Source organism: Homalodisca vitripennis, chromosome X, assembly GCF_021130785.1.
Source record: "Homalodisca vitripennis isolate AUS2020 chromosome X, UT_GWSS_2.1, whole genome shotgun sequence".
In the NCBI taxonomy this organism is placed as follows: Eukaryota; Metazoa; Arthropoda; class Insecta; order Hemiptera; family Cicadellidae; genus Homalodisca; species Homalodisca vitripennis.
In genome coordinates this window covers 70,876,185-70,900,401 of record NC_060215.1, presented here as the reverse complement: position 1 = coordinate 70,900,401, position 24,217 = coordinate 70,876,185, and the positions used below count along the sequence as shown (strand labels likewise).

The 24,217-nt window shown below is 32.6% G+C and overlaps 1 protein-coding gene across 3 annotated transcripts in view; it reads left to right on the top strand.

The window, feature by feature from the left end:
- Positions 1 to 23,238, top strand: part of LOC124369168 (ATP-dependent zinc metalloprotease YME1L-like) — a 64,903-nt gene extending 41,665 nt beyond the window's left edge. For all 3 annotated transcript variants that reach the window (XM_046826964.1, XM_046826963.1, XM_046826965.1), the window contains 7 exons: positions 5,837 to 5,969; positions 9,683 to 9,785; positions 13,271 to 13,496; positions 14,094 to 14,245; positions 18,704 to 18,850; positions 19,688 to 19,849; positions 20,574 to 23,238. In XM_046826964.1, the coding sequence (XP_046682920.1) occupies positions 5,837 to 5,969; positions 9,683 to 9,785; positions 13,271 to 13,496; positions 14,094 to 14,245; positions 18,704 to 18,850; positions 19,688 to 19,849; positions 20,574 to 20,771 (1,121 nt within the window). In that variant the 3' untranslated portion in view covers positions 20,772 to 23,238. The remainder of the gene's footprint in view (positions 1 to 5,836; positions 5,970 to 9,682; positions 9,786 to 13,270; positions 13,497 to 14,093; positions 14,246 to 18,703; positions 18,851 to 19,687; positions 19,850 to 20,573) is intronic.
- The last annotated feature ends 979 nt before the right edge of the window (positions 23,239 to 24,217 follow it).

Here is a 24,217-nt window from a genome sequence, read left to right as displayed (position 1 = left end):
AGAGAAACCTGTACAATTTTACTACAAGACGTGTCCTAACTATTCTTGACTACACATAGGTGTGTATTATTAAAAGTGTTATTCCGTAAAAAAAATTCCGTTCATGTCTCAGTATTATTCATTTACATATCTTTCTTAACCCCTTAAGAGTTTTTGTTGCGTGTACGCGTCAAGAGCCAAGTGCAGAAATAGTACCGCTGTCGCGTGTACGTGCAGTTATAAGTGATTCATGCTTTCTCATTGTTTGTCGCGCTAGCTCGCCGTAGTTCCTAGAATTGCCGCTAGAGTGAACGTGATGTTCTATTTTTACATTGGTTCATTCCTTTGACTGTGGCTGTTCCGTTGACTGAACGTCTTCCCTTTGTTACTAAGCAACACATTTATTTGAGGCTTTATGCAATTAGGTGTTTTACTTTACATGTATTATTGCATTATAACCTTTTTATATTTATTTATTACTTAAATCAAATTGAAACTCTTTCTTTTTTCATAAATGCAATGTAGGTCAATGTAACCACGTGTTGAGTGGCTATTCCGTCCTCCGCGCATCCCTGCTCAGTAGTCCACATTGCTTTGTTGCCCAGTCGCGTCGTGGTTATTGACCTTGTTGTTTCCTTTTTGTTTTGTGTACTGACAGTGACATGGCCTACATGTGTGAAGAGGAGGACATTGAAGAACTTCCTGTCCTATCCCTTAACAATATACATATAAAAGTTAAATTTCTCAAACGTATCTTTTATCTTTAAATTAGAAAGACTCATTAAAAATAAATTTTAAATTTTTTTCATTCATTCGGAGGATATTAAAAAATAATTCCGATCTGGGGAGGCAAACAACAAATATGGCTGCCGAGCTGCCAATGAAAGTAGTGCGGCCATTTGCACTGGCCATACGAGTTGTGAGGACAAACTACAGCTAAACTAACGTAAGCTGCCAGCAACCTTGGTGTGGCCAGTGCTATTGGCCTTTCGAGCGCGAAGGGTTAAGATTTTATTAGGAAAATTACTGCTGTAGCACCCAAAACTACACCACCTAGGAGTTTATTTAGTAGAGGACATGCATATTTTAATTTGTAACATGAAAAAAGTAACAGTAAAATAAAGTTTTTTATCACAAAATACATGTTATGAGAAATGCCAAGAGCTCTGGTTAATATATCAAGACGTAGATTTACTGATATGCTCTTGCACTTGGCACTTGGCAACAACCAGTCTAGATACAGCTATTACCAATAGGCAGTTATCTGATTGAACTCAAATAAGATCAACTCTCAGGATTAAAGCTCAGAACTTGCTTACAAGGCAGGTATGTGTCAAGCATATATTACGAGTACTTTACCTATAATAACCTAAAGTGTTTCAACTACCTAATTTTCAGTAAATCAAACTTTTGTTGGGCTTTATATGTATATATATATATATATATATATATATATATATATATATATATATATATAAAACAAGTAAGTATGATGAGTAAAGTTAACCTCTACTTTACAAGTTATTTGACTTATGCTTTTTAATTTGGTTTTTGAATGGTAGAATAACAAGCCTGGCACCCATAGTAGTGGAAATGTGAGACAAACCTTGATATGAGCATGAAACTAAAATATTATTTGTATATTTACCATTTAAACTAATTATGATCAATAAATGACATGGAATGCAAAAAGAAAGGTAAACAGAGAAGCTTATTATTTTAATTTTTGTTATTGTCAAAATTTATGACTAAGTTGGTTTGTATTTGGATATTTCTTTGTATGCGGGTTTCAACATTTTAAACATATTATGTTTCAAATATTCCAAAAAAATACATATCAAAATTTGTTAATCCCATTATTTAATCAAGTTATTTTAATCCCAGAGCTAGCTTAAAGGGTGGTTTTTTTGCAGATGGCAATAGGAAAGTTGTGCTTGAAAGGAGGGGTAAATGGACGAGGTGCATTGTTTCCCTGCGCAACTAGTGGTCATGTCAACAACTATGTGGACTCTGACTTCTATTCAAAAATTCATTGTTGTGCTGCAACTATTGACGTAGTTAGTAGACTGTAGAGTAAGTTAGTTCCACAACTGCTACTGCACGCTTTTATCTATCTGCCATCCGCTTTCAAATCAGAGCCTGTCACCCTCCACTCTTCACTCTGCAGCTTTTCTATTGCCAAGACCTAACTAAGTACAGATCAAATCTACCAGTATTTGTTAAATGTTTGTTTTTGGGTAAATTTTGCTCGGTGTTTTCTTGTGTAAATATGAAACTTAATTTTGTAGATCAACTTAATTGTACTCAAGGGGGCAGAGCTCCATGTTAAGAATAACAACTATTACAGTTTAATATATTGGATATTGATATTGAATCGATTGTAAAGAAACTTGACATACTGAATTTGGGAGCCTTATTATTAGACAGAATATATGAAAATTTGGCATAAATATTCTATAGATTATGTGTTAACCAATGATTGATAACAAATACATTTAGAACCAAGGAGATAGATCCACTAGGTAAAAACGCTTATCTGCAATAGTGTTTTGGAAGCTTTATTAGTGAAGAGTACTTAAAAAAAATTTGGTATGTAGTCCATGATTGACAGGTACTGTTGTACATAAATTTTTAACTTTATCTCAACACAGAATTAATACTAAGTAACATACAATGGGCTGTCTACAATACATGTAAGTAAATGGATCTTGACACAGTGATTCCACAGATTAATCTATCAGGATTTAGTTTAAAAAGACTGTGTTTAAAAGTGATAAGGTCTTTGTTACGAGGTATTATTGATCGTTTTATTAGTATTTGCTTCAACACATACGATTTACATTTTGTACAATGACATTACTCAATATATAATACATACTTGAAGAGTTAGGGATATTTAACCAATCACAAACCTCCAAGGATGGTCAGAGTCTACTACCTGTAAATACTGCATTTTTGTTTTTGGTTGAAATAAATGTCATTATTAAGTATCTTCCATATTTAATGTTTTGTAACTCCAAACTGTCAAAACATACGTCTTCTATTAATATCCAGATATATATTTTTTATAATATGAGAGGCTGATACCCTTTTAAACACAACAGCTGCAATAATGTTTTAACCAACACTAAAATCATGTTGAAACTGGTTGTGATACTGGAATTACGCATACAATAAGCAATCTTGCTTCTCATAACATGTGAAATCCAACAAGAGTAGTTCTTAAACTAAGAATTCTGTGATAAGGTTTGTATTTATATTCTTTAACAGTGACCATAGTACTGTCTTCAATATAAATAAATACCATATAAGTGTAACCTTCAATTGGAAAAAAGTATGTCATTACTACTTCATAATTCGATCAATCTGAAATAACAAAATATATACGCACTACATATCTGTTTAATTCTGTACCATATGAACCGTAGCAAACGAACAGAACAATATGTATATACAATCTCTCATACTAATTCATGTAGGCTATTCTACAGTACAAAACAATTCAGTGGAAAAGCTATTAGCTTATTATTGTGCCAAGATATGAAATACATGTTTCACAAAATTATTGTTTAGCAGGTTTCAAATTATAATGAAAGACATATAATACGAGACGTGTTCAGAAAGTAAGTACTGTTTCATTCTACTGCCGCCGTAACGCTGCATTTGGTGTTCCACGCATGCACACTAGTCATCCTTGTTCACTGGCTATTAACTCACGCCATTTTAGTTGTTCTACGTTGTTTTCAGTTTTCTCTGAACGTTTAAAATGTTTAAGACAATTAGTGATCCTGCAGATTGTGAGATTCGTTCTGTAATAAGATTTTTAAATGCAAGCAATGTGAAACTGGCTAAAATTTATCGTCAACTTCAAGTTGTTTACGGGGAAGACGTGATGAGTGAAGGAATGGTGAGAAAGTGGGTTAGAATGTTCAATGGCGGTCGAATAAATGGGCATGATGAGAATCAGAGTGGTCGGCCTTCTCTCGTCACCAATGATCTGGTAAGGGCAGTTGAAAAAAAATCTAAGAGGACAGACGTTTCACTATGACAACGCTATTTGACGATTTCCATTAAATTTCACACATTCTTTTGTTTGAAATTGTTATGGACCGCTTCGGTTATCGCAAGCTGTGTTCCCGATATGTTCCAAAATTTCTAACTGACGTGCACAAAACCAAGAGACTTGAAAGTGTTTTGATTTTTTTCACACGGTACAGTGATGATGTGGATTAAAAAAAAAATTGTGACAGGTGATGAAACTAGTGTCCGTCATGTCACACCAAACAGCAGTCAATGGGGTGGTTACACATGCAATCCCCGAAGAAACAAAAATTCAAGACGATAGTGTCTGCACAAAAAATTATGTGCACTGTCTTTTTGGGATCGGAAAAGTGTTTTGCTGATTGATTTTCTCCCAAGGGGTGAAACCATTAATGCAGCAAGGTGTTGCAAAACCTTGAGAAAACTAAGGCAGACAATTCAAAACAAACAGAGAGGAATGCTTAGTAATGGAATTGTTGGTTGGTGACACTCAAACATTGGTTTGACAATTTTGTTCGGAGCAGTTCGATCACCTGTCCTACAGCCCGGACATGGCACCGTCTGACTACCACTTGCTCCTGTATATGAAAACTGCCGTGGAGTCTTGGCTACATTCGTTGGCGGGAACCTTCTACGAAGAGGGTATAGACAAATTGATCACCCGCTAGGACAAGTGTTTGAACATTGGTGGAATAGTTTAAGGTTTGGACTTTCATTTTGAAATAAAATTGTGTTAAAATAAAAATTGTTTTACTTGTGTTTTTTTTTTTTAAACAGTACTTACTCTCTGAACACGTCTCGTATTTCTTCAGACTATTACATGATCCATAAAGTGTATACCTAGTTATTCTGAGCTAACAACTTTTTTTATAGATTTTTTAAAATTTGGTAAACTTATACAAAATAATATACATAATAAAATGTCTAGATTACTTCAAATTAAAACTATTTCAAATAAAACATTTAAAAATTTGTGTAGCTTTTGTTTTTACGTTGTAATTATTTTTAGAACTTTTTAAAAGGTCAGTTGTATTTTTTTTAAGGCAGGCAATTTATTCTGCACCTTTTGGTTCTAAAACATCTTTCTTTCTTTATTGGACTTCTAGTAATAGTTTTGTTTAGTACTCGAAAAAGGACACTTGCTAATAGGCCTATGCAGTTTTGGGGCATATTCCCAAAATGTTAGTGTGATATGTATATGATTTTTCTTACTTATTTGGACCTGACAAATCAAATGGTAAAGTAAATTATGGACGTCCTGTGTGAATTGTAAGCCCAAGTGTTAACAAATCAATTACTAATAAACTTTATCAGTTAAATACATTTTCCATAGAACAAATTGGTATGCATCACAATATATGATAATAATCAAATTTTTTATATGTCTTGGATTTTTCATAAATTTAGATCTAAAACAATAAAAAAATGCTGAAAATTGGCCAGAGAGTAATGCAGCTGCCAGCTTTAGCGTTAAGTTTAAATTTAGCCACATAATAAATACTTTGGCCTGCTTTCCTACTTTTAAAAGCGATGTACATATTTTTAATTCTTACATTTATTAGAAAACTGTTAGTCGCTAGTTTGTACGTTTAGTTATCTTAGGGGACACTTCTTTTCAGTTTGTTAATTGATTCGGGGTATGGAGTGTAAGAATCAACTTTTTGTTGGAGATTCATCGTTGATGAAGAAATTTGTAACTTTTTGTTGCTCTTTTTAAAAATTTTTTTGTCTAACTCTAATGTGTAGTTTAAAGATAGAGAATATAACATGGAATATTACCTTAAGTGTAGACTAATAGTTTAGTTTTGTTTTACAGAAGCAGCTAAAGAGCGTGCGCCCTGTGTAATATTCATCGATGAGATTGACTCAGTAGGTGCTAAGAGGACAAATGCAGTCCTCCATCCTTATGCCAACCAGACTATCAATCAGTTGCTCTCTGAAATGGATGGGTAAGCCCTTTCCTCTTTCAAAATCTTTAACATTTGCATTGTTATGACAAAGTTGTCTGAATACTTTGTATAGCTTTTTATATAAACCTATTATAAATTTGGTTATTCCATTAAGCGGTCATTTTTTAGAACAATAAAAATATGAATAACTTTTTGTGAGAAATGAGGAGGAAAGAGTAAATGATGCCAAAAAGAAAAGTTTGTAAAAATATCTATTTAGGTTTATCAGTAGAATTTACTGCTGTTACTTTAGATATAAATATTGACCTATAGTCAAAATAAAGTACAAAATGCCAAAATTTTGACTCATTTATGTAACAGAAGATTTGATTGGAACGTGACTGGTTTAGTGGTACCTTCTTACTAAAAAATGTTGGATGTTTACTGTTTTATGATGATTTTTAAACTTAACCACAGTCTCAATGTTTTCACAAATAATGGTTTCCAATAGCTCTACATTGGTAGTTAAAATCATTAACTAGTTGAGAATAGGAATGCCAAATTTTAGAAGTTTCACATGAGTCTCTCTGCAGAAACAAATAATAATGTGGCATCTCCTACCACACTGTTATGTCTTAAACTTAAGCCCTGTAGCATGGCATCACTGGATGTTCTCGGTCTTTCATATAATGTAAAGTATTTAAAATTTGAGAACGGCTTGTTGTAATGAGTTGAAAATTGGTATATAGCTTTATAACCTAAAGGCCCAACTAAAGAATAAATTTCATTTTTGTAGAAGCTTTACTTTCAAAATAGCGACTTCATAAAAACTTTAACGTACATATCTAAAAGATTCCATATGCTAGTCTTAATCATAACATTTTAGCTAGACAATTTAATTAAAAATATGATACCAAGTTTGGGAAAATCAGTTGATAAATAAGGGAAATAATGCACTTTTAAAAACCAGGTACTAAAAAGTATCCACTATTGTGATAGCACTATTTGTAAGCCACAACGATCAGCTGTTTTAATTTTAACTGCCCAATCACCTGATTATAACACTACATTGTTGACCCATGGGAGTGCCGATGGCCGAGTCGTCTAAGACGCTGGACTGTGAGTCTGAGTTAGAGATAGCGCAGGTTCGAATCCTGTCTGTGACCGTTGCACTTTTTATCAGTACCATCGACCTTGTACTGTATCGACTCTCCCCGTTATTCTGTTTGATAAGATCCTCGCACAGGCCAGTGGCCCATGAGGACGGGCAGAATAAGGCAAAAAGGAGATCGGTTTCTCCTTTTCTGTTGATTAAAATTTATATATTTTGAATATAAAAATGTTTATAATATACAAAATAACAATTTTATTTAAATAAGGCTGCCAATACACCCTAAGGTTTTTTATTAAATAGTACAAAATAAAATTTGGACAAGTGGGGCTAACTCTACTAACATGGTTCAAAATGTGCAATCAAACTGGCTATAGAAATATTGAACACCAATTGTTAAATACTGGACTGAAAATGTTCATCCAGAAGCAGAAATTGGTCTTTCAATTCAAAATGATGTTGTACCTGTTATAATATAAACCCTTGTAAATTCATTAGAAGTTCTGTGTAAATAAGTTATTATTTATGTAGGTTATAAACAATTTTATTTTCTTATGTTTTAATCAAAAGAAACCTGAATCATGCAATTGGTAAGGATATTATGACCACAGTTCCATTATGTAGTGTTATAAACAGCTGATTACAGCAGCTAAAATTAAAACAGCTGATTGTTGTAGCTCACAAACAGTGCTGTCATGTAATCATAGTGGATATTGTTTAGTAGGCCTACTTGGTTTTTTAAAAGTACATTATCTCCCTTATTTATCAACCAAATTTTTCTTAAACTTGGTATAGTTAAATTTGTAATTAAATTGTCTTACTACAATGTAACACTTGAGACATTTTATTATATGAAACTTTTTAGATAGTTACAGCATACAGGACTTCTCGAGTCTGATTTGCCGTTTGTGGTCAGGCGTTGTGCAAAAACAAAATTTTCAAACTTAACTTTCCTCTGTACTTGTTTTGTATTGCTCTTCTTAACTTTTGCGAGGTTTCACAATACCTTGCAGAATTTATGTTGTGCCACATTCTAAAAAATCTACAAGAAAAACTCCTTTCCTGTTTCAAAAAACGGTTGCTGTAATATTTTGTGCCGACAATGTTTGCATGCAATTCCTTGTTTTATGGGGGAGTGTGTGTGCCCCCACTCCATAAACTGTAATTTGGTTTCACAATTCACGTGTTTTACCCAAGTCTTGTTTCCTGTACTGATTTTATCGAGCTGCGAGTCACCATCTTTTTCATAAGTGTCCAAAAATGTCAATGAAGCAGCCATACACTGATTTTTATACATTTGTGTTAAGATTTTCGGTACCCCTCTTGTGCACAAAATGTATGGTAACCTAACTTCTGCATAACAATTTCGTGTAACAAACCCCTTGAAATTTGAGGAAAACTAAGTGAGAGTTTGGTTATTGTGAATCGGCGGTCTTCTTTAATCTTCTCATTGACTTCAGAGACAATTTCATTGGTCACAATACTTGCCGTCCACTTCGTTCGTCGTCATGCACATTAGTTCGGCCATTTTTAAACCTAATGCTTCATTGACACACTCCAACTTACAATCACATTGTTGCCATAAACTTCACAGAGTTGGAGATAAATCTCAATTGGTTTATTGTGTTTAGCGAATAAAATCCGTATTACAGGCCGCGATTCACAATTCGCAGAGTTTTCAATTGTTTTATATTTTAAATTGCTATTGTAAACTACAAGGAGTGACAGTAACTTCTCACTAGCCTGGCTACAACAAATTTCTTGTGAAGTAATGGCTAGTAATAATGTGGTAACTGCTAGTAATGGCCTAAAGTAGACACTTTATGACCAAAGTAGGCTTCTCAAACTTGTGACTTCAGCGACAGTGACTTAATAGTATGTAATTTAAAAATAATATATCCATAATGTTCCTGTTTATCAATAAAAAGTTTCTTGTGAAACCACGGGTAACTGCAAGTTTATATAGAAACTTCTCAATCTACCTTCTCTTAAATTTATTTTAAGCTTTGATAAGTTTAAACCAAAATTAAACTTATAGATTACTGTATTATTACTGTAATAAAGGTGTTAACTTCATGTATTATAGTTAAGACAGTTATTTTATGTATTGGTGCTTCTTAAAATGTCATGACTAGTCAAGATCTCTCAGGATAGAGCACCAGTGAAGGTATTAAAAATCAGCTGTACTCGCGGTAATCTAGATTTTAACTTAATAAGAACAATATATTAAACTTCAATGACTTTTTTATATTTTCTTGGTTATTCAATATCTCAATCATTTTGTACTTCATCGTTTATCTGTTTAAAAAGTATAAAGTTCCCTAGAAAACCTAAAAAGTGTTTTGTAGTGTTTTAAGTCATATCCTTTAAATGAGGCATCTTCCATAGCTCTATGACCAACAATAAGGGTATCAAAGTGTATCTGAGGTTCAACATTGTTTTTATGGGGTAAAACTTAGCTGCTTTTGGCCCATCACTGGATAGGTATGGACATTTTTCTCCTTGAATTTTTTCCACAGAGGATGCAAAACAATTGAATTATCTCAGAAGAACTTGACAATAGACCCTATACAACCATTTCAAGCTCGAGAGTAATTGATTACTATTGTTGATGTTAGTAGCTGTAGAAGAAAATGTGTTATGGGTAATCGTGGTTGTACAGGTTTCACCAGAATGAAGGTGTAATTGTCCTTGGAGCTACCAACCGACGGGAAGACTTGGACAAGGCTCTGCTGAGACCTGGCAGATTCGATGTAGAAGTTATAGTAAGTTTTATATTTAATGGCATATAATATTTTGTTTTTTATTATTAAATTATGTACTGATAAATAAATCAGAATCCTAATCAATTATTGACTGAATATTTCCTCTTCTGAATTCTAATTTCTAGTTTAAGCATGTTTGGTTCTTTTATCATCTTATTGTAAGTAAACATAATAACGCAGCTATGGTGGAAAAGGCTGATTCAGTTCATCTTCCTCATATGTGCAGCCTCTGAAATCTGATACTGTTGCAGACTTTACTCCTGAAATCTGGATGTATGTTCGTCTGAAGGGATCCAAAAATAGTCTGTAACGAAGAAGCTCTAAACGAACCCCCCCCCCACTCATTGTTTTGATATCAGAGACACCGAGACTACAAAAAGTATTGCAATCTAGGTGAAGAGGTCTCAATTGTGCTTCTGATGAGACAATAAGAATACCTCTTCGCCTAGATTGCATTACTTTTTGTATTCGGGATGCCTCTGATGTTGAAACAATGCAGGGAATTCGTTTTGAGCTTCTTCGTTGCCGACTATTTTTGGATCTCTCCAGACGAACATACTTCCAGATTACAGGAGTCAAGTCTGCAACAGCATCAGATTTCAGATGCTGCTTGTATGAGGAAGGTGAATTAGAGTTAAACTCAACATTCACATTAAACACAATATTCGTTATTATAAGACTAGATTACTTATATACTGTTGTTTAGCCAAATAAAAATGTATTTGTTCAGGACATGTTTAGATTCGACTGCATCATAAGCTTGTAAGTCAGAAGAAAGTTTTTGATTAACCACAATGCCCTACTGATTAAACAAAAACTCTACTCTATTGTATATCAAATTCAGAATAAAAAATTAATTAGTTCAAGTCAAATACTTGTTTCTTCAGATGACATAAGAAGAAGTCCCGATCAGATCACTTATCAATTACACATAAGCCTCAATGTATAAAATTGCTAAACTTTATTAAAGATGTACAACATTTTGGGAAACAGTTGTAATCTCAGAAACTCTCATATGATTAATACAATTTTGATGTTAAACCGATGATGTTTGATGTTAAAATGATGATGTTGATATTGTGTATCAGTAGGCTATAAATATGTACCTGTAAACTAAACCCTGAGAATAGTATCTGATTAACTTCAGTCCTCAGACCACCTACCGCAACTTATGAATTGTTGGTTTAACTGACAGAAATAAAACTATTTTACATTATAGAATCAAAATAATTTTGATTTATAATCATTGAGGTTACAAACAGTGTCAAAATAATTACTATTTAATGGAACATTGTCATATTCGGTACTCTGTTGTGATGTATATTGAGTCAGTTCTTAATGGAGTAGAATAGTCTGTCCAACAGCAATGTGTGCAGTGCATTTCTCAGTTCCCAGCCCCTCTTCACTTGCAGCTCTCTCTTGGTAGTTGGTTAAAACTCTTGCACCCAATGTACAATGATTTCTTCTCATACAGTGTCAGGTGATGGGCTGGGGGGGTGTACAGCACTGCACTTTTGGTACTATAGGAGTGGATGTTATGATTAGTAATTTTTTTCTCACCAACCGCATACATTACTTCTTCCACGGTGTACAGACCACTCACAGTCAGTATCTCTATGGTTCCGAAGGTGTCTCTGCAACAGTCTATAGACCCAATGTCAAGCTAGTTTCCGGTTGCTTTTTTATGAATCAGTAGTACTCGTAGGTTTGTTATGGCAGCTCCTCCCCATACTGGCAGTCTATCTTAGGTGTGTTTAAAAAGGAGAAAAGTAGACTGTTTTCTGAGTGTCAAATTACAGTTGACGAATTTCATCACCAACCTTTTTGGTCTAGCTATGGTTCACATTTTTCTGAAATTCTGTCTCGCATTTATCCCAACTATAACAAAACCAATCACGTTATGTTCAATAATAAATACAGACAAAAAGGTTTTATTCTACCTTAGATAGATATATGATAAAAAGAGTGTTGTTTAATTGAAATGCAAGACAGCTAAACCCCTTCTATATTTATCTCAACAAAGCAGCTTTCATATTGAAATTTACCCTAGAAGTAGAAGGTAATAACTGGCTCAATTTCCTTGACCTAACTTTGGATAAATTTACTGATAAATTTGATTTATCACTTAAACACCACACTGTTTTGTTTGTGTCAACAAGCCTGGCATTATTTATTAAATTTCTGTTTTTATCATTGTTCTATTTATTTATTGTGGGTTATGTTGTACGTTTTATGATGTTATGTATTACTTCACTTCACAAAACTTTCAGGTCAAACTTCTGTCAGATAAACAAGCTGATGATGATGCAGTCACCTTAATACATGTCCTAAGCAAACACATTTTAATCAAGCTGAACAACAGTAGGTAAATAATATAGTCTTGCCAGCTCAGGGGCTATAACCATGGATAATAACTTCCTGATTAGCGTAATAATACACCAAAATGATGGCAAAACAATGGGCTATGCTGTCGATTCGTTATAACATTTTGTACTTTTAACGATATCTCTAACTGCTGTGCAATCCAGTCAGCTGGTGTCCTCAGTGCTGCTCTTGAAAGTAATATTTCTATGCCTAGTGCTCTCATTGCTACTTTTGTTTTAATATGTTTGCTTACATACTGCTGATTATTTTTGCCATTCTAAAGGATATTTCCTGCTTTCTAGTAGTAGTTTAGTGTATTCCGAGTGCTATTGCCCAGTTTTATGTGCGTTGCAGCCTGATAGATGCTTTTGTAACTAAATAAAAGTATATTGTCAAATAGCATAATTGTATTATAAGTATACAATATTTAGTTTTAATGTAAATACAAAGCTTATTCTAGTAGTGTATTGAAGATAACTTGGAAGTTGTATTATTTATTTGTACTAAAACTGACACATTTTTACGGTGTAATAGCTTCAAGTCTTCAATTAATAACGATAAAGGAGATGTTTCGAACTGAGTAAAATTTTTATTATAGAATAAGGCATTTTTTTTAAATAGAAAGGCAAAATCGTAGATATTAACATTGCCCCATGCTAAGAGAGCTGTAGTTGTCCGATTTAGCCGTGTCATGGGCTCAGAGTTATGATATGTGATAATACGTCAATAGCAGTTAAAGGGTTTAAATGTTTAACGAGCATTATTTTTGTCATTACAGAGTTTATTATTGTAATTTTTAATATACACTTCTGAATTAGTTTATATATATGTATTACTTACAAGCAAAATATTATTTGTTTATTACTTACTACTGGGCCATCCAGATTTCCCTAGTCTTAATAATCTTGTAATTGAAACATTTATGGACTGGTGGTCATTTGCTTTATACTGCTGAACATTATCATATGTAAAAAGATTGTGTAAAATTTACAATCAAAATTTTAACGAATAATCATAACATATTATACATCATTACACCAAAGTATGGTTACCCCATAGACTACTTGAATTTTGTTTTCAATAGCATGCACACTTTTTATATTTCTTGTCTTGATTTGTAGGTTCCAGCACCAGACTACACTGGGCGAAAAGAAATTTTAACCATGTATCTGGGTCGTATCCGAGCTAAGAATATAGATGTGGAGATATTAGCCAGGGGCACTACTGGTTTTACAGGCGCTGATCTAGAAAACATGATCAATCAGGCCGCCCTCCGTGCAGCCATTGATGGAGCTGACTTTGTCACAATGAAATATCTTGAAGTAGCTAGAGACAAGGTTATTATGGGTGAGTGGCATACTTTATATATACTTTTTCATTGTTTTATAACTGTTTGGTAAATTATTTGGCCTTTGGATTTTTGTTGAAAATAATGTTTTTAGCCTAATTTTAATTCAAATAAAAAATAAAAAAGGTGTAAGTACTATTTGATTTTAAAATACTATTAACATCATGTTTATTAAGATTCTCCTCTTTCATACTTTAGAAAATATTTTGTTTAGTGCCTTGGAAGGAAATAAAGACATTAGCTTAAATAAATTTAAGAACAATAGGAGATGAATTTACCAATGTGAATGGTTACATCACTATTTTCTGATACTGAGATAATTGATAGATATGATCATTGAAACACCAACCCTGGCACCTTAAAACATTATCAACATATATTTTTATTTTGCGACAGTTAGGCAGGCCTTTTAAAAGATGCAGAGAAAAATAAATATTCAGCCTACAATCGTTAACCACACACAGTGATATTTTGCTGTATCTTCTAATTTTATTGTTTTAATCTGCAATGTAAATGTATCACTTTTACAATTAAATGTGTAACAAAATGTAAAATGACACTAATAGCCATTAATATATGTGATTGCTATATTATAGGCCCAGAAAGGAAGTCACGTATTTTAGACGATGAGACAAATGAGATAACAGCCTATCATGAGGGTGGACATGCTGTTGTTGCCTACTACACTAAGGATTCACATCCTCTTCACAAGGTGACCATCATTCCACGTGGTCCATCTCTTGGACATGTAAGTTTTTTCATTTGTACAAAATAATCCATTCAATCTGATTATTTTAATGCTATAATTGCTTAATTACTATATTAGTTACAATGTCTATCACTACACCAATCAGTAGTTTAGTGCAGTTACTGATCTAAAGAAATCATCTGTCACAAGTTCAGTATCGTAATAGTCACTATTGATAACTTTTTACAATATCTGTGGCCTAATCTCAAAGTAACCAGTATGAACAGTGAACCTTGTAATGTAAACTCATATAGGTCTATGTTTAGCTCTTATCTGGTTTGTTTCAAACATATTTTTTTGGGAAACTAGGGTTTTGAAGAATGGTTTTTTAAATCTTGAGATGGACATTTTATCATTTTTTAATATCAGTGGGTTAATTCTGATATAGTTACTTCAAATGGAAAAGCTCAGACGAAGAAAAAGTGGTATTTTCTATCTCATAAACTATAACATAACATAATTATGATTAATAATCTTCTGTGATTATTAAACATAATTTGTCTGAAAAACTATTATACATGTGAAAGTAATATTAACACAAAGTTTGATGTAACATAAACCACTGTTAATGAATAACTTCCTTAATTTCTTCAGGAAGTACAGTATGCGCGCTGAAGGTTCGGCCCTGTCGTTGCCCTACTAACCAAATAAAAACATTGACTCTCCAATGATCCGTCACGGACGGCAATGTTTAATTCTCGCTCGACAATCAACTTATGGTTAGACCAACTTCCTGTACAAATAAAATTATGAACTTCGCAGATCTATTTTCCTGTTTATGCCAATGCTAATGAATGTATTAAGTTTCAATGTCTTATTACTTTTCTTCAATAAACTATATTTTAAAATTAACTGTGCCAAAATTGTGATACAAAAAAGTTTGTATGTGAGGATGTTTTTTATTATTTGGTCAGGAAACTTTCACCAGCGGGAAAGTTTTTCTGAATGAACTGAAGTTAATTTTAGATTTAACTTTTTTTCAGATACATAGTTTAGGTTAGCCGTAACTTAGTCTGAAGTGGAATGGATCACCGACACCGCTGCCCTACAGTTTATGGCCCATTCACGTAAATGCAACACGGCAATACCATTTGAAAGTTTAACATTGAATCACTTTGCAATAGTTTATTTCTGAAAAAAAAAAAAAAAACACTTTAGGCCATAGTGGTGATCTGTGATAAACTAAAAGTTTTCAACTTTAATGAAATTATGTTGAATTTCATTGTATTATATTCGAATAGAAAGTGTTTTGGGGTGTATTGTTTATAAACTAATTTTATGACAGATGGATAAATACAAAACACTGTTGTATAAAGAATCCTGTTTATGAAAAACTTAATTATTATTATGTGGCATGACAATAAATGATTTTTTTAGCATTTCTACGAATACACTATACATAGAGGAATTGGTTATATATGGATTAAACCGTATTACATTGTAGCATTCAATTCCAAATTCGAATACTACCTTAGCAATACATTGTAAATACTTCGTAAATAGTTTATACGTTTCATTCTTATGTCACTAGCTTCAATCAAAATGTGCCTATTATTTTCAATTGTTTTCCACCGAAAACCTAATGATGCTAATATTTTTCTGAGGCTAGTTAAACCCCCTTCATAGTTAATTTTTTTTATTCAGCTTGTTTTTTAACAATTGAAGAGTTGGCAGGCAACTATCAGTTTTATAAAATTCATGGATGGTTCTTCGAACAACACATTTATCAAAGTCGTCTAGTTCTACTATTTTCTTTTTTTTGTATTTTTTAGGGGTAGTGAACGAACACTCCCCTTCAGTGGAAGAATCCATAATTTTTTTTTCACGGCGAATCTTCTTAATCAGTGTCTTTAAAACACCACAAGCCGGCAGTTTTTTCTAAACATTTATTTATAGGGATTCGTTCATCATTAGATAGTTTCCACTCATTTGCCATGAACTCACTAACCCTCCATATAATTTCTCGAGCCTGTCTTTTCGTAGTTTTTCCTCGAGTCACTTTGGAAATGTATCGGGCCATTATACCGACTGAGATGATGGATCAAAACAAAACTACTAAAACTTGTAATATAACCTTAGTAGCAAGGATAATATTAAATAATTTGTTACGCCCTACAACTACCAAAATTCACTAACCTCACTACTAACTAAACTAATGAATTGTGTATAACGCACTTAAACCACTTGTCCACTTCTAACAACAGTGAATACTCGACTGTGAGGGAGAACAGGGACAATAAATATTCAGACTGAAGCGGGCCAAACATTGGCGGATGTCTGCAGAACAGTTGTTATATCGGGCAATCCACCCGTCCCCCGCCATAGTCCGCTCGGTTGACTCGGAGCCGAACCTTCAGCGCGCGTACTGTACAGCCTTATTTATTTTGATTGGGAACCAACTAGGGCTGCTTGTCGAGACAATGTTTAGTAATGCTTAGTTAATCAGAAATGGATATTTTTCCATTCTAATCATTCAAAGGTAATATTTTATATAGAACATCCAAAGAAGCTTTGTCCCAAATAAACATGTTATTAAGTTACTGTTGTTGGAAATGTTTGAACATTTTCAAAATTATTTCTGTTCAATTTCATTAATAAAGATTGTTTTGACATATCCCCATAGGAAACTGTCACTTTAAGGTGGCCTAGGAGGCCAGGAGTGTAAAGCTTTATTATGCAGTCCTGTGTGGTGTGTGTCCTATCCAATATTGAGGCAGGTTGTTATTGAGGAAGCCGCACAGCTGTGCCAGTATGGTGGTGCTCCATCTTACTGAAAGATGAAGTTGTCGAGTCAGTAAAGATGAAGGTGCTATTGATAACAAATTCTGTAACATTGCAAGATAATGATACTCCTTAAAAAAATAAACTCATAATTCTCGGATTATGAAACTGCACATAAAATTATTCATTTGGGTGAATTTTGTTTGTACTGAATGTTTTCATGAGGATGTTTGAGTCCCATAAAAGCACATTATGGCGGTGACATTATACTGCTCATATGAAACGTAGCTTAATCGCTAAATACCAGCCATGAAATAAAAGTTTCATCATTCCAAATCCTCTAAAATAGCATTGCTAAAGTTAACACGCTTCTCTTTGTAACTGGCGTGAAGAGCTTGTATGAGTTGTAATTGGTATGGCCTCAGGGCAAAAGGATACTGTAATACTCACCACACGTTGTGTGCGGCACTGCAAGTTCTCGCTAAGTACAGCATGTACACATAGGAGAGCTCTGTTGAAATGCGAGTTGGATATTTTGGTTAACAACCAAAACAATTACATAGACATGTTGAACTGCAATCACTGATTCTGTCTTACTTAATGTAATTACACTTGTAGTGTGGAAGCCGCACTGTGGTAGAATATACTGGTACACTCAAGGTTGGCAGTAATAAAGACATCTAGTGGGGGATTTTATAAAAGTCTATACTAGTGATGGTTGAATAAAACATTTTTGGATATTGAATTGGATTCTGAATCTAAAAAAAATTGATTTTACCTTTTACGTTATAATTTCATTTGATAATAGATCTACAAAATAGTCTTCTAGAATACATATGTGATATTTGCAAATGTTATGGGCATATATTTTTATTACTTATGAAGTATTGTTTGATCTTGGAAGTGAAAAAAAACTAAATTTATACAAACCTGTAATAACAAATAAGATATAGGCATACATCTATTTTATTTGGGAAATATTTATAATACTACACAAATTGAGAGATAAACAAACATTAGCGATTGTCTGTTTGTTTACTGTTGAACAGCTGACGTCAGCACATTGTAGATGCAGTAGACGCATGGCAATGCACAAGCATAAATAATGTAAAGAATACGAAGTATAAGTAAAATATTATTTACAAAACTATAATAATTTTGTAATTACGTTATCTATCTAAGGTTTTTCAAACACAAACTATAACAAAAAATATGTTTTGGCCACCGGTAATTACGCACAGACAATCAGTCGATAATTAGTGACACAGTGAATCTTGTCGTTTGATTCTCGAATTCAAATCTGTGGATTATAGAATTGAGATTTGGTTTCGACACAACACTAGGTTCTAACATTCCCATTGATAATCCAAAAGCATATCCCTTTCAATATGTGGACATATCTTTTTAATGTGAAATTGTTTTCTTTCTTTTTATTTATGTTTTTGCTATTCTTCCAAATAGTGATGAGTGATAACTGACTGATCGGATTGCGCTTTCCATTTAGCAAATAACTTGTGGCAAGGTGTAGGATTATTAATCTTAATTGTATTCAACATTTTCTGTAATATATATTTAAAATCTGGATATATTAAAAATCTATTGAACATTTTACAGTTTCAACAAGCCTATAATTTACCCTATATAGAATCATGTGGAGTATATTATGACAGGTTCTACTTAAAAATAACTTACGATTTTGACTCTCAGTAATTGAATGGCATTATGTTTCATGGACAGACTGCTTACATCCCGGAAAAGGAACGTTACCATGTTACCAAGTCCCAACTACTAGCAATGATGGACACTATGATGGGAGGAAGGGCTGCTGAAGAGATCATCTTTGGTCCAGAAAAAATCACATCTGGAGCATCAAGTGACCTTAAGGTTAGATAAATTGCATTTTATATTCTGTGTTTACAAAGGCATATGCATGATCATATGGCTTTTTACTGAATTATCATCATGTATAATTAAGTAATCTTGTGGGCTTTATTAAAAGGTAATATTTTAGTGTGACTTCTAATGTTGACTGCTTGAAAAACAAACAGAGCTCAGCTGTCATCACCGGATATTCCATTGTCTGTATATATTTTGCTGAGAAATTAAATGTCAAAAAATTTAGTTTAACCTAAGAAATTAACATTGGGTTTTTTGTAGTTTCAAACAGCACTAAAGAAATCAAATCTGCCTAATTGATATTGATAGTAAATTTGCATTTGTTACCCAATCCAAAACAATAAAATGTTATTATCCTAAGTAGGGAGCTCAATAGGAAACCAAATTAAAATGAAAAGTAACCATGCACTCACACACACCCCCATAACTACACATGATTTAAAGTTCTTGCGTATTTTAAAGTTTATTATCCCACGTCCAAGAGTAGTGCTTTCACACAGCCATCCTGACTTGATGTCTTGGGTGTGCATATAGCTCAGTTACGATTTCGCTCTTACAGTGCTCATTCAATTATCACTTTGGCAGCACTCTAATTCATCACAAGCACGAATCATAGCGCTTATACAAGGTTTAGGACGTAAAATACATAAAGTGTCTGTACTATTAATTATAAAACTACTTGACAAATATTATTCCAATTATCAAATTTTTAAGTATCTAGACTCCTAATTTTTTTTCTGGGTGTTATGACTCTCAACACCAAAACGTTATGTTTTATTTGTTCTTAGAAAATGATACTGAAACTAAATAAATATTTACTTTCAGCAAGCAACTGCAATTGCAACGCATATGGTTAAAGACTGGGGAATGTCAGAGAAAGCAGGCCTACGGACCCATGACACAGAAAAACAAGGCTTGATCACACTTAATGAAGTCAGTCCTCAAACAACTGCAGTGTTGGATAGTGAGATTCAGAGGATATTACAGGTAATCATAGATGTTGTCATAAATATTCTGAAAATTAAACTTTAGCCTACTTCAATTATCTTACAATGATCAGTCATCTTATGGCTTAAACCTGTATCATACAAAAAAAACTTATTTAATTGAACAATAAGAATTATTTGTACCAGTTGGGTGATGCTAACAATTTATATATTAGCCTAAATTCAACAATACAGTGGAAGTTGGGAATAGCAAAGGAATAGCCATTATTAAAGATCTGAAGTTATACATTAGTTTTAGTTTAATGTATATGCGTAATAGGATTGTTAAAAACATTTCCCTGTATTATATGTCATATATAAAAAATAAAATATAGTACAACCTTGTTTATTTGGATTAATTGGAACTGCAAGTGATCCGGACAAATGAAAATTGGAATAAACCAGGAATGTAGTAAAATCACAATATAGTACGTATAATTAGGAATTTTTTGTTTCAGATATAACAGATATAATATTAAAAGATAGTGAGGAGGCCAAAGTTTGGAATCAAGTTTATAATCTAGGCACACTTTTTATAACCAGCCTATAGACCTAGTAGTTACAAATAACACAGGAATTGCTATCAATTTATGAATCTAGAATCAAGATCAAAATATTTGTATAGGTATAAAAATCAAAATTTTATTTTATTTATACCCGCTCATCTCTAATAGAAAGTAAACATATTTGTATATTACTATTATAATTGTGAATATTTTTTGCAGGAATCTTACGAAAGGGCCAAAACGATACTTAAAACTCATCAAAAAGAACATAAAATGCTTGCTGAAGCACTTCTGAAGTACGAAACATTGGATGCTGAGGATATAAAAGCAATCATGTCTGGAAAAAAAGAACCAGAAAAAGACATACCTGCTAGAAAAGAACCCACTCAAAGGAAGGAGCCCTCACTTACTTCTTGAACTTAACTTAGATTTATATAAAAATGTGTTTACATAATTTGAGACTGTCAGTTTGGTTTGTTTGTTGAAGTCATAAAAAGGGCTTTTTGGTTAAGCTGACATCTTACTTACAAGTGTTCATACAAGCTTAGATTATTTTTATAGTGGTAATTACAAATATGAATTGAAAGAATTGCTTACATTTTTATGAAACAGTGTTTAAATTTTAAAGTATGCATCCAATGTTTGTTTTGAGATATTTGGAGTATGTTCAGGTTTAAAATAACGAGCAAAACAAATTCTTGAGGAAAGACTTATGGAAAAGATTTAATTCAGTAATTTTGTTTATAAGAAACAAAACATAATAAATTTGCATAATATTAATAGAACTGTACAGAATGAAACCCAGTAAATGATTGATACCATCGAATTCGTGGTTGTTAAATAAGTAATATTCATCCATACATAATATTTGCTTGATATTAATTATTCTAAGTTATGAACCTTGAACTTGTTTGACTGTATAAATCTTCTGCTTTATAATTTTTTCATGTCACTGTATAATTGATATTGTGTGTTTTGTAGTAGAGATGAAGATGATTTTAAAATCTTCTAATGATTGTACCTAAAAAACCCAAACTATTTAGGATGGGCTTACTAAATTATTTTTATATGAATTTTTGCTTGTTACAGATAGGTGTTTTGAAATTACTATCTTGAGAATTAATTTTTTCAAACAATAAGCCAGTTTTGCACCCAATATAAGAAAAAAATGTTAATTCAATAATAATCATAATTATTTCATATAAGAACATAAATACTGTAGGTCTTATTACCTGTATACAACGTTTCCTTATTTCCTGTTTAAACATCTCTCAGAAGTAATACAGTCAAAGATTTTCTTCAATTTCCTAGACCTCAACCAAAGTAGCAGTCTAGTTGATGATTTACTTGATAATCAAGTGAACATTGTTGTTATATATGTTTAGGTTGTGCACAATCTGTTGTTTCAAGTTATATGCTATATAAGATTTATTAAGATCCTTTCAACATTGATGGATGTTTTACAATGCTGTCATACTACAGTTAATGTGTTTATCAGCCAACTACCTACGTTAGAAAACCGTCCTGTTTGATTTTATTCTCAAACTCTGTACATTGATCCCTCAGTGTTCATAACTCTACTACACTTTGGTACATCTATTTATTAGCCTTCCTCCTGTGTTTAAACCCTCCAGTCATATTTATTAGTTTAATTTATATTATCGTTACCTAGTTTTAATCATGTTTTTTTATTCAGTTGATATCGTTGATTACTTGGATTTTCTTTGAAACAGTCAAATAAAATCAACAACAAGTACATTACAATGTTATTTAAGACTGGAGGTTGGCAACATTCATCCATATTGTACATCTTGATCAATTGTTTTAAACATTGCCATTAATTCTTCATAATATTCAATTCTAGAAGAATATCAAATAATGAATTTCACACATTCTGAGTAATCTCTAAATCTTACATATGAAACATTATGATGCATTACTTACTGGGAAGCTATTGTAGTCCTACAAAAGTTATATAGGAATTGTTATGGAAACCTTAACGTTAGATAAATAAAATAATGTATTCTTAAAATATAAAATGTTGTGATTTTTTCAATAGTTTATTTATACAATAATTGGTAAATGCCTATAATTTATTGATTGGCTAATAAACTGTCAGCATTGGTATCTTGCAACTAGTCTGTGATATATCCTTTGGAAGCTAAATATAGTCAGCTTAAAATAATCAATATTTTGCAGTTTGTAATACATTTAGGATTTTGTCACCTATTTTGTTTTATTTGCTCAGAGAAAGTTCAGTACATAATATGTAGTAGAGGTAGTTCATTCACCGTGTTACAGAAATATTCTCAGGCTTTTTGTCCATATCTCAGAGTTTTCTACATATAGTTTTGTATGCATACTAAATCAATGTACTGTATACTTTTCTTATTCTGTGACAGTTATATTACTTTATGCTGCATTTGGTGTGGGAAGACACGAAGTTCACCACGTTCTTTAAACAAATAAGTTTAAACAGTATTTTTGTAGAATTATTTGCCAACTAGTTTTTATTAATCTGAATTCTCCACAGTCAATCTTAATTTTACTTGAACTTGTCAGTTTTACTGTTTTATGCTCACATTTTAGTTTTATAGATGATTCATGTTCAATTAGTCATGATATAATAAAAAAACATTCCAGTTTCAATATTGAAATTTTAACGAAACGAACATAATTCTTAGTACAGTATACTCACATAATATGTCACTTGTTGGTACGTTTTTTGTGTTCTCCTTTTTTATGTTGTTACCAAACCTTATGTAATAAAATAATAACGAAGTTCTTGAGACATAATAAACATTTTTTTGCATTATGTTGACTATAAGTTAATTTAAAAGAAACTTGTAAACTGTATACATATTGAAAATAAACTATTGTTCTATATATTACTTGTATTGTCTTTGAAAACCTATTTGCAGAAATTTATGGAGTGGTCTAGGTTGTGGAATAGGTAAAAATACCAACTAAAGATGTGCGTAAATGGGTGGGTTGTTAAAAGTATAATGAACTTCTCTTTCTTAACACATATCACAAGTTAATAAACATCAATTTGAACAACTTATGTAATGAACCACTCATAACTTTTATTTTGGAAATGTTTCCAACACATTTTTCTTCACTCAAAGAGTGGGTGAGAGCTAGAAATTATGTGAGTGTTATGCTAGATTGGTGAGTGAACTCCTAATGTGCAGGAGGTGCTGTGCTGGGTAAGGACTGGAAATAATTCCATCATAGTACAGTTGGAGGAATTTAGCTGTGCTCGTGCAGCCCTAATACTACCCTTTCAAAAAACGAACGCTATCTGTGTGGCGGGTTGCGTTTACGTGCTAGCCGCTGAGATGAAGGCGCAAGAATCTCTTACGACTTTAAACTCACGATTTCGATTTGCCGATTATTATTCACACATACGTTATTTTCAAAAACACGTTAAACAACAATATAACAACTGAAAAACAAGGATAAGTCCTATTATTGTTATTATTTGGTATTCTCTTATTATTTAATTTACAATCACTTCAATAATATTTAATGCTTAGAATATAGTTTTCTAATAACAAATGTTACTTACAATGATTGTTTTTTCATTGGAGTTCTTCAATTCCACTCAAGTTGTCCTCCTCTTCTGGGTCACTGTCACTGCTGTCTGTATCCGAACCAACTGATATAATAAGGGATTCTATAATATTGTCAATCTGGGGTTTTGCGGCTGCATAGTCCCTTTCGATTTTCTCTACGTGCTTGCACTTTACTGACCACTCTTCTGCGCCCATACTTGATATCTTGTCTTCGCATAGAGCTATAGCTTGATACATAGTGAAAGATGTATTTCTCATAACCACATGATGTTGACTTCGGCCCAA